Here is a 12,518-nt window from a genome sequence, read left to right as displayed (position 1 = left end):
CGTAAATAACATTTGTAAACTGTAAATGAAAACGAAATTATTCCTAAGATAAAGATGACCAATATAAAATACAATATAAAGTAAGGTGTGCCCCAGGGCACTATTCTAGGTCCAAACTATTTTATCTACCTTAAATCCTCTATGAAGGCGATCCTTCATGATGGCAATGAACTCTTTATAGCTAAGCAATCCGTCGCCGTCCGCGTCGAAGATCGCGAACACTGTGTCCACCAGGTGCTTGGACTGGCAGATACCGGTGCAGATCTTCACGGCGCGGTGGAATTCGTCTGACAACAATGTTTATAGGCTTAAGATTAGCTAGTTTGTTATATGAGAAGTGTAGCAGAATTGACAGATGTACTATGGGATGGTTCTATAAGAACTGCTATAGCATTTGGAGATCATATTGAATCATGGTGGATATGAAATTTTATTTTTTGTACGAACAATTTATTTAATGACACTTTAAATGATTATTTCGTTCTTTTCATAATGAATAGAAAATAGCAATTCACAAATTTTGACAAACACTAATTTATAAAGAATATTTTAATTGGTCGACTTAATCTCTATATTCTGAGAATGTAGAATTTATTTTAAACCGAATACAATTATGGTGGCATTTGATCATCAAAAATTAAAGGGACCTATGAACTAATAAGTTTGATCTCTAAAAATAGCTATTATTTATGTTACAATTATTTTTAATGCATTTAAGTTAAAAATCTTACCTTTAGAAATGGGATGATCAGCGAGCGTATACATCCTCATAGCTATAGTGAAGTCCTCGAGATTATTTAAAAACTGGCAGAAAGTCTTGAACTCCTCGAAGGTGATCCCGCGCTCGTCCTTTACCCTGTCGAGCAGTCTGTCGAGGTACATGTCGTACTCGTCCGTGTCGAGGTACGTGTAGCGGAGAAGGATCTTGGCAAAGTCCACTTCTGATATTGTTTCGTGGCCTGGATAATCAAATTATAACAATAATACTCACAATCTCAAATTCAATTCATTCACAAAATATATTCAAACAGTTTTCGACCACTTTCCTATGGGAAAGTATGTCCTTTTGCGTAGGTATACCTATATTTATGTTCGCGAAATTTTATTGAGATAAATAAAATATAAATGTACTATCGCCATAGATTAAATAATACTTCAAGTACTTTCGAATTTACATTATCAGCAGATATGGGATAGGATCCACTTGAAGTGGAACTGGGTAGGACATCTGGCACGTCGTCGGCGTGACGGCAGGTGGAGTAAAGTGCTGATTGAATGGTGGCCTAGGGCCGGCGAGAGAGGTGTCGGGCCAACTGCGTTGAGATGGGCGGACGATATAATAAAAGTCGCAGATTGTACATGGATGAGCGAGGCACAGGACAGAGGAGGGTGGCGTACGTGAAGAGAGGCCTCAGCTCAGCAGTGGGCACAAAGAGGCTGAAATGATGAATGATGATAGGATATGATATGTTATGACAATTCTGACATCAGAAATGATATTACCTTTGGCAAATTCCTGAAACTCAAGCTCCAAGACTTCTGTCTGCAAGTTCTCCATAAACTGTTTAAACCCTTCAAACTTCAGGTCGTTTGTACCTTTCTTGCCGAAGAAGTGAACCTGTGGACGGGATGTAAGATGTAAGTGACCCTATGGACACGAGTTTATTTATACATGGATAGAGCGAATGTTAACCCTGGGTTCCGACGCTCAATGGCGGGGCAAACAACCGAGAAAACTCGGAACAGAGAGACAAGAAATATAAATTAGTTTGAAATAGAATTGATATATTTCTTCTTTATTTTTTTTTAATTTGTACTTTGTGTGTAAAAGTATAAACTTGTTTATTTTATTTAAATCCTTTATTTAAATCAATGAAAATATCAATAGGACGAAAAGGGCCATTAATATCTATAGCTCCAAATAGAACAGGCGCCATTGATCTCCGTAATTTATTTTTCGTGTCTTACCTGCAGCAATGTGTCCACATTGTGCCTCCTCTGCAGCCCTTGATCGTCGTTTACGTAATTGTCCTGAGGCTTCCCGTCTTTTTCCTCTTCGTTAGGATCCTCAGCCATGCCTCTCTTGCCGCGCCACGCGAAACTAAAGATCTTCTCCATCTGAGTGAATGAATTAATATTTTTTTTTATTCAGGTGGGTAGGTACATGTTGTACATTCAAAATTATCGATTTAATTCTCCAATGTTGACGTATTACACACAACCAAGTATTCATATATGTTAGTTTAGTCCATTAATAATAGTAAGGTAAAAATAGGAATCAGGGTAACACACATTTTATTAATTTAAAAGAAATATATTTGTTATGGAATATTTAAAAATATATGAGCTAGTTAAGTTGGTATTTAAAAAAAGATAAACAAAAATTAATTGGTAAATGTTCGAGCTATAAGCATGTACACTATTCCATAACATTTCTGTTGTGGAATAGTCAGAATCATACTAAATTAATGTTGAAATTATGAGGAATATAAATCATTTAATAATCATAGTAAATCAATCACAATATGCTCACATGCTACATGATCAAGTAGTGATAAAAAAGTGTCATTACGAAAGTAGCTATAGTACGAAATATAATGTAACTATTCTATGAACCTTAAAAATTGACATTTGGATATGAATGACATTATGCAAACACGAACAATCAATACATTTACAGCAGAAAACAACGACGGAACACTTCTTAGCATGTGACACAAATCACAGTAATTTTTTTCGAAAGGCTGCCAAAGACGACATTAGGAATACAACACGTAGACGTAGTAGGCGATTGTGGACTTACTGTAGACGCCCTATGAATGATTTTCCTTTCTGTTTCTACTGTCTTGCTCCTTTGTGCGCTTGTCGATACTAATGAAAGCAGCTAATGCAGGCGATGAGCACATAATACACACATAAAATATTATTAAACATATAATTTAAAATTTAAAATAATAAAAAGTTAGCGTACCGTTCGATACTTTTAGATGTCAGTTGTCAAAAATAAAAAAAATGGCAAGTTATATAACTGGCAAGGCATAAAACTGAATTATTTTCCCGAAGGAAACATATCCAATTTCACGCACAGAGCCTGTTTTAACAAATACTGTTATGAACATATACAATTCGGTTAAAATTAACCAATGTGTAAAATAAAAAGCGATACAACAAAAGCTGGTTGTGCCGCCATATTAGAAATTGCTGACTATAAAAAAATATGTACATGTATTAACAAAACCGGGATTCGAACCCTACAATTCCTAAGAAAAAACACTGCGAGTGTTTAACCATATTAACACTTTAAGTGGGTATATCACCATTGTTGTCACTTCTAATAAAAATAAGATAAAAAAGGGACAACACAAAATAAACCAACATAAGACAAAAAAAAATAGCTTGTACGGCACAACCCAACCTATTCACGATTAAAATTTTGCAAGTTTGCCAAATTTGTTTAATGCTAAAGAAATCTAAAACTATGACTAAAAACTAACAAAACAAATAAAATAAATAAATTTAGGATTGGACATTTTAATGTCTTGATAATTCCAGTTAATAACATTTAATGACTTGTATTTTCCATAGGTATGTATTAGATATGGCTGGAACTAAATTTACTGTTTGGGAGGTGAAATAATTATTGTAGCATTAAACAAATCTAACTTAAACTTTAGTCCCACGAATGACCCCATCGGAAGCACTCAGTCAACTCACTGCCTCCTGGCTTTTGCTGTCCAGATCTTTACGTTCCTTGAAAGCGCCTCCGAGCAACCGCTGAATCTAAATTACATCGCAGAAAATATGCTCAAAAATAAAAATAAATATATATATACTTAAACAAAAAAGAATGGAAAGAAAATTTGTGAAATAAGTATATCTTAGTTCCTTGTCGCATAAAGTCATTTTTGTTATTTAGGCACGGGTGGATATAGGAAGGGCAAGTTAGAATATATATTTTACTACATTATATACAAATATTTTTTATAGGATTTGATATATAGGTAATAATATATTCTAACGAAATAATTAAAATGGTAACTAAATGTGTACATATAGCGCTTGCAATTACATATTCCTAGGTCGTTTATAGTTTCGTATACAAAAACACTTTTAAATTTAAAAATAAATTTTCAGCCCCTTTTCATCTCCTTCCAATACATAGATGTATTGGAAGGAGATGAAAGAGTACGAACGTAACAAAATACCTGTAGTAAATAATTTTAGATAGGTAGATAGTAAAATATGAATCAGTATACTCACGACTAGGAATTCGTTCTTATCTACTCTTTGGTTACCGTCCGTGTCGAACATGTTGAATGCTATCTGAAAGCCTGAAGCTGGCTCTGAAATATATAAAGATGACCATCATTTAAAGTTACAGATAATACTTTAAAAACATACTATCTATATTAGTTAAATTTTACTATATTAGTTAAATTTTTCATACTACCTATTATTAGTTAGATTTTTTAAAACAAAATAATTTGTTTTTCCAAAGAATAGTACATATTTGAAAATATGAAAAATAAAAAAATGTGGTAAAAATAAAAATTAGGTTAAGTTACCTATGTTGTGATAACCTGACACATTATTAACTTGAACCAACCGTGAAGCGACTTACTTGTTAATATTGAAAGAAGAAACAGATATTCCGTGTACGAGATGATCCCTGAAAATTGAAACGAAATTAGTTTTTTGTTTTTTACACGACTGTCCAAAAATGGAAGGATATTATATAAAAAACAAATCATTTATTCAGAAATTAGGCCTTCACAGGCACTTTTTCACGTCATATTCTAAATTAAATGATGTTTACCAAATCTACAAGCTACTAGCATTTCGGAACGACCACTGCTGAGAAGAAATGCCGAAAGAAACTCATTCAACAGTGTTGGTCCCTATTATGCCAGAAGCTTACCATTTTTTAAATATAAATTTATGTATAATTTTTTATCAGTAATATAACATGTAAGTACACAATAAAGTACATGGTCAAAAGGTATACTGAAACATATGATTGTGATCTAGTGCTGATGAAAAGAATATATATATATATATATATATATATATATATATATATATATATATATATATGATAATAACTGATAGGCCACCAAAGCATTCCCAAAGAGCGTTAAATTACAATACATTTTAATTTTATGCTGCATCGCGGCGTCACAGCCCCGAATGCAGGTGGAAGACGACAAGATGAGAGAGATACACAAGGTAAATTAGCTTTCCATCTGCGGTGTACCTTAACGTTCGAAATCGGAGGCTTGTAGAAACGAGTCTATCGCTTTCTCAAAAATTCGGCAACGCGGGTTGTTATCGGGTTGCGGTGTTTGTATCATTAGGCAATTCTCATACACGTTAGCCCAATATGCTATATGAAAATAAAAGATAACCTTCGTGTTTGAGTTTCCTGAACATCTGCGGGGAGCCTTTCTTCAGTTGAGGCGTGTGGTCGCGCAGCACCTCGATCTCCTTCGTGGTCAACACGCGTCGCTTCAGCCGAGCTGGGGACCAACAATAGTGTTAGCATTGGAACTGTACGTCGGAACTGTCTGGAACTAGATTGTGATGATAAAAATCTTTATTCTTCTCAGCACATTTTCACTGGTTATCCTACTAACTACAAACATTTTTTTTTTAGTTTTCATAAGAAAACTGTAATACAGTCACGATGAATCAAACAAAGATATGAATAGACGGTAAGGTATTTACGGAATCAGAAAAAATAACGTACCAGGTAAGCGTGAAAAGAGAATGAAGTATATTATAAAGAGTTATAAATAAATATATTAGTACAAATCACACAGATTGAGCTAGCCCCAAAGTAAGTTCGAGACTTGTGTTATGGGATACTAACTCAACGATACTATATTTTTATAAAATATACATAAACATCCAAGACCCGGGCCAATCAGAAAAAGATCATTTTCCATCATGACCCGACCGGGGATCGAACCCGGGACCTCTCGGTTCAGTGGCAAGAACTTTACCACTGCGCCACCGAGGTCGTCAAGAGTTTATAAAGAGACATTATTATATAAATAGTAAAAGTACATTAAAAGAGGAGTGAGAGTGTGTCCGTGCGAAGGTCTATGTAAAAGTCAAATCAATTGAATAAATGCTAACTTTTGATTAAAAATTCGACCGTCGCAAATACTTTTTTACGCCAAATTTTACATTATTATAAAATAGTAACTGTCGCCCGCGGCTCCACTCGCAGCAAAGAAAAAAAGGTTGGTTGCTTTTCGAACGTAGCTTATCAGAGTGTTGTAGCCGCCAGCTGAGGCAATTTTAAACAGTGAGTGAAGGAAGAATGCTGTGTACTCACGCCTGGGCTCCTGCTCGACCACGGACTCGAGGAAGTCTTGCGGCGTCATGTACAGCTGTCCCCCATACTCCACGCTGGCGAACTTGATGAAACGCCTCTCCCTCGACGTCAACTTCACAGACTTCGCCAGTTCATCCGGCTGGAAAGAGACAGAATACATTTCAAATGGATTTGTTACACATGACACACATGCTTTTTAACTTATTTTTGAAAATAATAATGAAATGAAAAAAATCTGGAATCGAGCGGGAATTGAACCCGCGCCCCTGTCTATCCGGGACAGTGCTCTTGACCACTGAGCTATCGAGACCATCATGCCAGTTCGGCTGAATTAATTCATCTCTTTCGTAGTCAGGAGCACTGCCCAGCATGGACAGGGGTGCGAGTTCAATTCTCGCTCGATTCCAGTTTTTTTTTTCACCTCATTATTATTTTCAAGAATACATTTTATCAAAATTGTTTTTGTTCATACGTCCTTCCATTCGCAAATGTATTTAGTGCTGTAACTAGTTTGCAAGATGTCGTAAAGTCAATTCGGAGATTTTAAAATGTCAAAAACAATGTATACGCGATTTGTATTATATGCAAGAACATGTGACGTCGTTTATAAATAAATAAATAAATATATAGAGATTAAGTTAGAGCCCCAAAGTACTATATTCTATAACATATACATATATAGATAAATAACAAAGACCCAGATCAATATGAAAAAGATCAGAAAAATCTGAAAAGTTAATGGAGTAATAAACTAAATCAGGAACCTAAAATTAACTCGATGGTATTGATGGAATTTGCGTTAGGTCGTTAGTTTAGGTCGCAAAGTGGATCGCGTCAAGAGATGATGGTAAGTCCCGTGAGCCGTAAACCAACGTTTGTAACTAATAATTTAAATGAAAAAAAATCTGAAGTTTCAGTTGCGATACAACTGAAGTTATCAATGCGATATTCTCAGCCGGAACATATATATATTATAATCAGCACTCGGATCACAATCTTAACCTGTTTTGATATACCTTTTGACTATGTACATTATGTACTTTTATATATTATTAGAAAAAAAAAAACATTGTAAGAAACAATAACGGTAAGCCGATCTGGCATGATAGGGACCAACACTGTTCAAATGAGTTTCTTTCGGCATTTCTTCTCAGCAGTGGTCGTTCCGAAATGCCAGTAGTTTGTAGCTTGTGGGAAATAACTATAAATATAAAAATTGACGAGAAAAAGTGCCTGTGAAGTTCTAATTTCTGAATAAATGATTTGAATTTGAATTTGAACTAACAATGAGTTGTGAGAAAGAAAAGAAAAACAAATAAGTTTTCTAAATCTGCACAAGTGTTCTTAATATAGAACTTGTCTGACCCATCAGCCTGCAGTGGAAACTACTGCAGACAAATATTATTTTAACCCGAAACACTCGCGTCTTCCGGATATCGAATTTCTAATGCGTATTGTCGCGGAAAGCCGGGGTGGTCCAGTGGTTAAAACGCCCGTCTGTGAACCGAAAGGTCCAAGGTTCGAATCCTACTTGTGCCACATGAATCCAGATTACAATTAACTTTAAATTTTGAAGATTCAGTTGAAAATTTACGAGAAACCTCCATGGGAATGCTGTCATTGTCCTTTGTCTTTGAGAGGGGGTATCGTACGTGACAGGAACTTCGGATCTGTATTGACAATTATTACTTACTCTACTATTCTATAGTTACTTTTTATTTAAATAAAAACTAGCGGCTCGTCCCGCCTTTGCTCGGGTAAAACCATAATAAATTATACACCTCAACCTTCCTAAGGAATCATACTATGTATTACAAAAATCCGCATCAAAATCCGTTGCGTATTTCTAGCATGCATAGTGACAAACAGCGGGAAGCGATTTTGTTTCATATGTAGCAATACAATTATTGTAGATGCGTCATTCATAAAACATTTTTCTCCGTCCCAAGCGGTTGTTTATCTACAAATTGACAAATTAAAAGCTACAATATCAAACAAAACCTTTGTCCCTTAATCTACCGCTGGACATATATTACTTTTAATGCCACCCCACTTCATTTAACCCTTCATCGTTAATTTATGGCTCCTTTAAGGGTGGTTTTACACCGCTTAAGGTATACAAGAATACCACAGTTATTTAGTATTTATGTGACAAAATTGCTTTTAAAGGCGGACAAAGCCAGGGGACTGATTTATAGGTGCGATAAAAGATGTATTGAGGTTTTGGAGTTAATAGGATTTTGGGTTTAGATAGACGACCATTGTACTCAAAATTGTACTCAAATAGGAGTCTAAACGTGAGTAACTTAAAAAGCATTCATTCTTCACTACATAGTATAAAATAAAGTCGTTACCCGCTGTTCGTTTGTCCTTATGTATGCTTCGAAGGATTTTGATGCGGGTTACCCCAATAGATAGTGTAATTCTTGAGGAAGGTGTGAGCGAAGCCGGTCGCTAGTATAATATAAATTTCTATGAAATTTGGTACACGGGTAGAATATAACCTAGAATAAAATATAAAACATACATTATCCCTAAATTCCAACTGGAGCACAGCCCAGGCACGTAACTAGTAGATTTATATTTTAAGTTTAATCGACTGGTTCTTCACATCAAGATTTGACTTAACTTTGAAAACAAATATTTCAAATATTCAACGCCTATGTTAAAAGGTTATTAAATTAACTGATAGAAATCCAATAAAACCCGCTCTCAGGCGTTATAAACGAACAGACATCTGAGGAATCAGCTTTCTCAACACAATTAAGTAAATCACACTTCAGTCGACTATCAAGATTTATTATTTAAAAACTAGCAACCGCCTGCGACATCTTCCGTAAATAAAAGGTAGTCTAGTCTACCTTTGTGCCAATTTTCATCATAATCGGTTCTGTAGTTTAAAAATACAATATTTTTATCATATATAGGTATATAGAAGTATAGTTTAATATAGATTGGCACATATTAAGACTAGTAATACTGTGGTATTAGTAATTTACGTAAAGATAATAAAATAAAAGAAAATTATTTTGTGTTAGAATAGAAGAAATAACGTAATAACGTCCGCTGTGTCTGTACATTGATAGAAACAATGGAAAGGCATTGAAAAATATGCAAACGAATTGATGATCGGTTTATCACGGAAATAAAAAGAAGCATACGTATTGTTTTATAGTTTCATACTTAACAATAGTAAACTTTTATATTTTATTCAAGTTAATATGCGACACATGCGATACTTTATATGATATACAAATATTTTACATATGATTATCAGCAACAGTTTAGTCATTACAGAAATTCATCCGCAACACGCATCGTCAAAAAAACTTCTTTCTCAATTAGAATTCTGTACCATTTTTTTAAAGTATGTATGTCTTTCGCTTCAGACATAAAGTTTACTAATACACACTGTACGTATCATTCGATTTCATAAATAAATTAATTCAGTGTGACATGACGTCCGTACATGGACGCATAAAACACGGGTTGTGCGCAGGCGCCGCCAACTGACGGCCACAGAGATGGATTTGTGGGAACGAGGGCTTGACAGGGCAGGATTTGGGAAGGGAAGTAGTTATTGCTCACATATTGTTTCAGTGAAACAAATACGTTTATTATTTTAAGATTTTACACAACTGATTGATCAAGACCTCTATCTACCTAAGAACTCAAGGGTTTAGGCAGACCACAAGCCACGCGGCTATGCAAAATGGAAAAAGAGATCCATAAAGACAGGCTCTGTCTCCAGACAACTCGGAAAAGACGAATCTGCCATAAGGAATGAGGAGAGCCGTCCTCAAACAAACTGGGAGAATGGCTGGACGAAGAAGAAGACATATCCGCACAGATTTTAGATAACTCATATAGGTACTTAAATGTCAAAGCTAGGTCAAAGTTGCATTTATTCAAAAATTGCACTTTTCAGTTAAATTTTAAATTATATTGTATTGTTTTAAACTACAGGCATTTCCGAACGAACACTGCTGAGAAGAAAAGTCGAGGAGTGTGAAATGTTAAAATGAAGTGGACCTATCACACTGCCTTGAGGAACACCATGCCTTACATACAAATTTTAATTTAGATTGATTTCTCGGTAGCCACATAAATAAGCTAGAAATATGAGTGGGTGAAGACTGAAAAACATGCGATATTAATCTAAGAATTCCAGAAATGGTTATGCATTGTCCCTTATGTGTTAATTTATATGTATTTGAATTCTGTACTAATATTAGTACTGTTCTATACTAATGGAGAGACAAAGAGAACTTGTATACTCATAGGAGATTGAAAGATATAGATAAATAAAATTCCCGCTTGAGTCCAATAAAATTTTCATCTTATTCAAACGAAAAAAAAATTAAACAAAGAAACAAAAACTGTTTACGATAAAAAGTACAGTAAAACAATCATCTTTAAATGACTATTTTCAAAAATTACTACTTTCAACTACTTTAAAGGCCTATTACAAGTGAATTAACAGGGACATTTCTGTTCAAAAAACTATTCAAGCCAGAAAATTTTGGAGCTCAGTCCGTCCCAGCCGGCGACCCACAAATAAATCCTCATGTGACAGTTTTCAACGTCGTCCATTGTACAAATATTTGTATCGTATTAGCCGAACGTGTCGCGTGTGGTTAATGTGCGCGGCGCGCCGTGATTTACGACTGTGTGTGAACGCTACCATACAAATTGTTAGTTTAGAGTGGCCACTTCGTAAAAGTAGCAGGAAAAGTTTAACAATATACAAATTTAGTAGGCAAATAGAAAATTTTACACTTTCCTCGATGATGGCGTGATTATAAAATTAGTCGGTGTGGCGACCTTTATGGGACAGCCCTGTTAACCGAACGTGATTGGTTTAAAAAAATAGAAATTATAATTCGTCGATAATATTTTGGCAACTCAGCGCAATCACGGTCGTGCTGTTCCAAGGCAACGCCAAAGATTATTAACTATAAAAAACGTCACTTTACAAATAAATATTAACAATATTCTTTTCAATCAAATCCTCGCGAATTCTAGGTGTAAATCGCGGCTTATATGCGTCCGAAGATTCGAATTTTGAAGATTTAGACCTTGATTTTACCACACGATGTTGTACCTACCGGATGTCAACTTTTTTAACGGCTGTCAAGTTTTTATCCCCAAGTCGATTTGTACGAAATCCACGGGAGGATATGGAATGGAATGAAACCTATTCTAGGGCGGCAATCACATGTCACATCTGTGTAATGGACTGATGATGTTGTTAGAAGAATATTACAATAAACATTTAAGCGAATATCATGAACCAAAACTTGCCGTTTCTTTGCCAAGTTGACTTTTGTTTCGTTGACTTTTGACTGTTATTTCGTTGAGGTCCGTTCTATACTCTTCTGTAGTCTTTGACATTCATACGACATATTTGTGACCCATCCGAATCTGAGTCTGTTGCCTTATAAGACTAGTTTAGGGCGCCGCGTCACTAGTTATTACGTCTTGTCCAGATATTTTTGTTTCAATACGATCCTAGTATCCAGTTTCGAAGAGACGCGGTTTATTGTTCGGTGCCCAACCATTTTAATTTTTTTTTACTCTACTTAATTTATGACTAGCTGTGCTGTGAGGATTTGCTTTCTAAAAGATAGCTAGAATTAAATAGCCAATTTGTGGCTATGATAGCATGTGATGCTATTTTTAACATAATAAAGAAGAATTGATAAAGTATTTTCTATTTTGATTCAGCTTCCTCTAGCTAATTGATATCCAAATGACACAGTTTCCGATCAATCTTCGATTAATTGATTTCATCAGTACACTTTCCAGCGATCCAACCCGGCCAATCAGTCAGCAGCTAACCAGTAGCCCCACAAATTGCAGTCGTTTCTTGCGCCCGCGCCGATCACAGATAAATCATAGGACATCGAACACTTCCACTTTCGTTCCACTTGATTCGATTCTCGATACAAATTGCAGGGCGGTTTCTTATTAGATCGATTTGCAAGCCGCTACTAAGATATACGAATTAGATTGGAGTTAATTTAAAGCTATTTATAGTAATACGTATTGATTTCGAAGATGATTAGGGATGAGGAAAAAATATTTGAAAGAAGAAATAAAAAATGTTTATTTTATATAACCATTAAACATATATACACAAGAAGGTACACATCGCTAATGATTGTACCAAAATGGT

General features: G+C 35.0%; 1 protein-coding gene across 3 annotated transcripts in view; it reads right to left on the bottom strand.

Annotated features, from left to right (window-relative positions):
• MICU3 (Mitochondrial calcium uptake 3) overlaps nt 1–12,518 on the bottom strand; it is a 66,848-nt gene that overhangs the window by 1,943 nt on the left and 52,387 nt on the right. Inside the window, exons 2-11 of one of the 3 annotated variants that reach the window (XM_053759962.2) lie at nt 6,341–6,479; nt 5,406–5,516; nt 4,622–4,669; nt 4,261–4,343; nt 3,715–3,780; nt 2,804–2,884; nt 1,969–2,118; nt 1,504–1,618; nt 732–959; nt 130–287 (exon numbers count right to left, since the gene is read on the bottom strand). In XM_053759962.2, coding sequence (XP_053615937.1) covers nt 130–287; nt 732–959; nt 1,504–1,618; nt 1,969–2,118; nt 2,804–2,884; nt 3,715–3,780; nt 4,261–4,343; nt 4,622–4,669; nt 5,406–5,516; nt 6,341–6,479 — 1,179 coding nt within the window. The remainder of the gene's footprint in view (nt 1–129; nt 288–731; nt 960–1,503; nt 1,619–1,968; nt 2,119–2,803; nt 2,885–3,714; nt 3,781–4,260; nt 4,344–4,621; nt 4,670–5,405; nt 5,517–6,340; nt 6,480–12,518) is intronic. The other 2 variants (XM_053759963.2, XM_053759964.2) reach the window with 2 other exon arrangements.

Source organism: Plodia interpunctella, chromosome 19 (assembly GCF_027563975.2).
Source record: "Plodia interpunctella isolate USDA-ARS_2022_Savannah chromosome 19, ilPloInte3.2, whole genome shotgun sequence".
NCBI lineage: Eukaryota > Metazoa > Arthropoda > Insecta > Lepidoptera > Pyralidae > Plodia > Plodia interpunctella.
The sequence above is the reverse complement of the archived record's forward strand: the minus strand, read 5'-3'. Positions and strand labels throughout refer to the sequence as shown.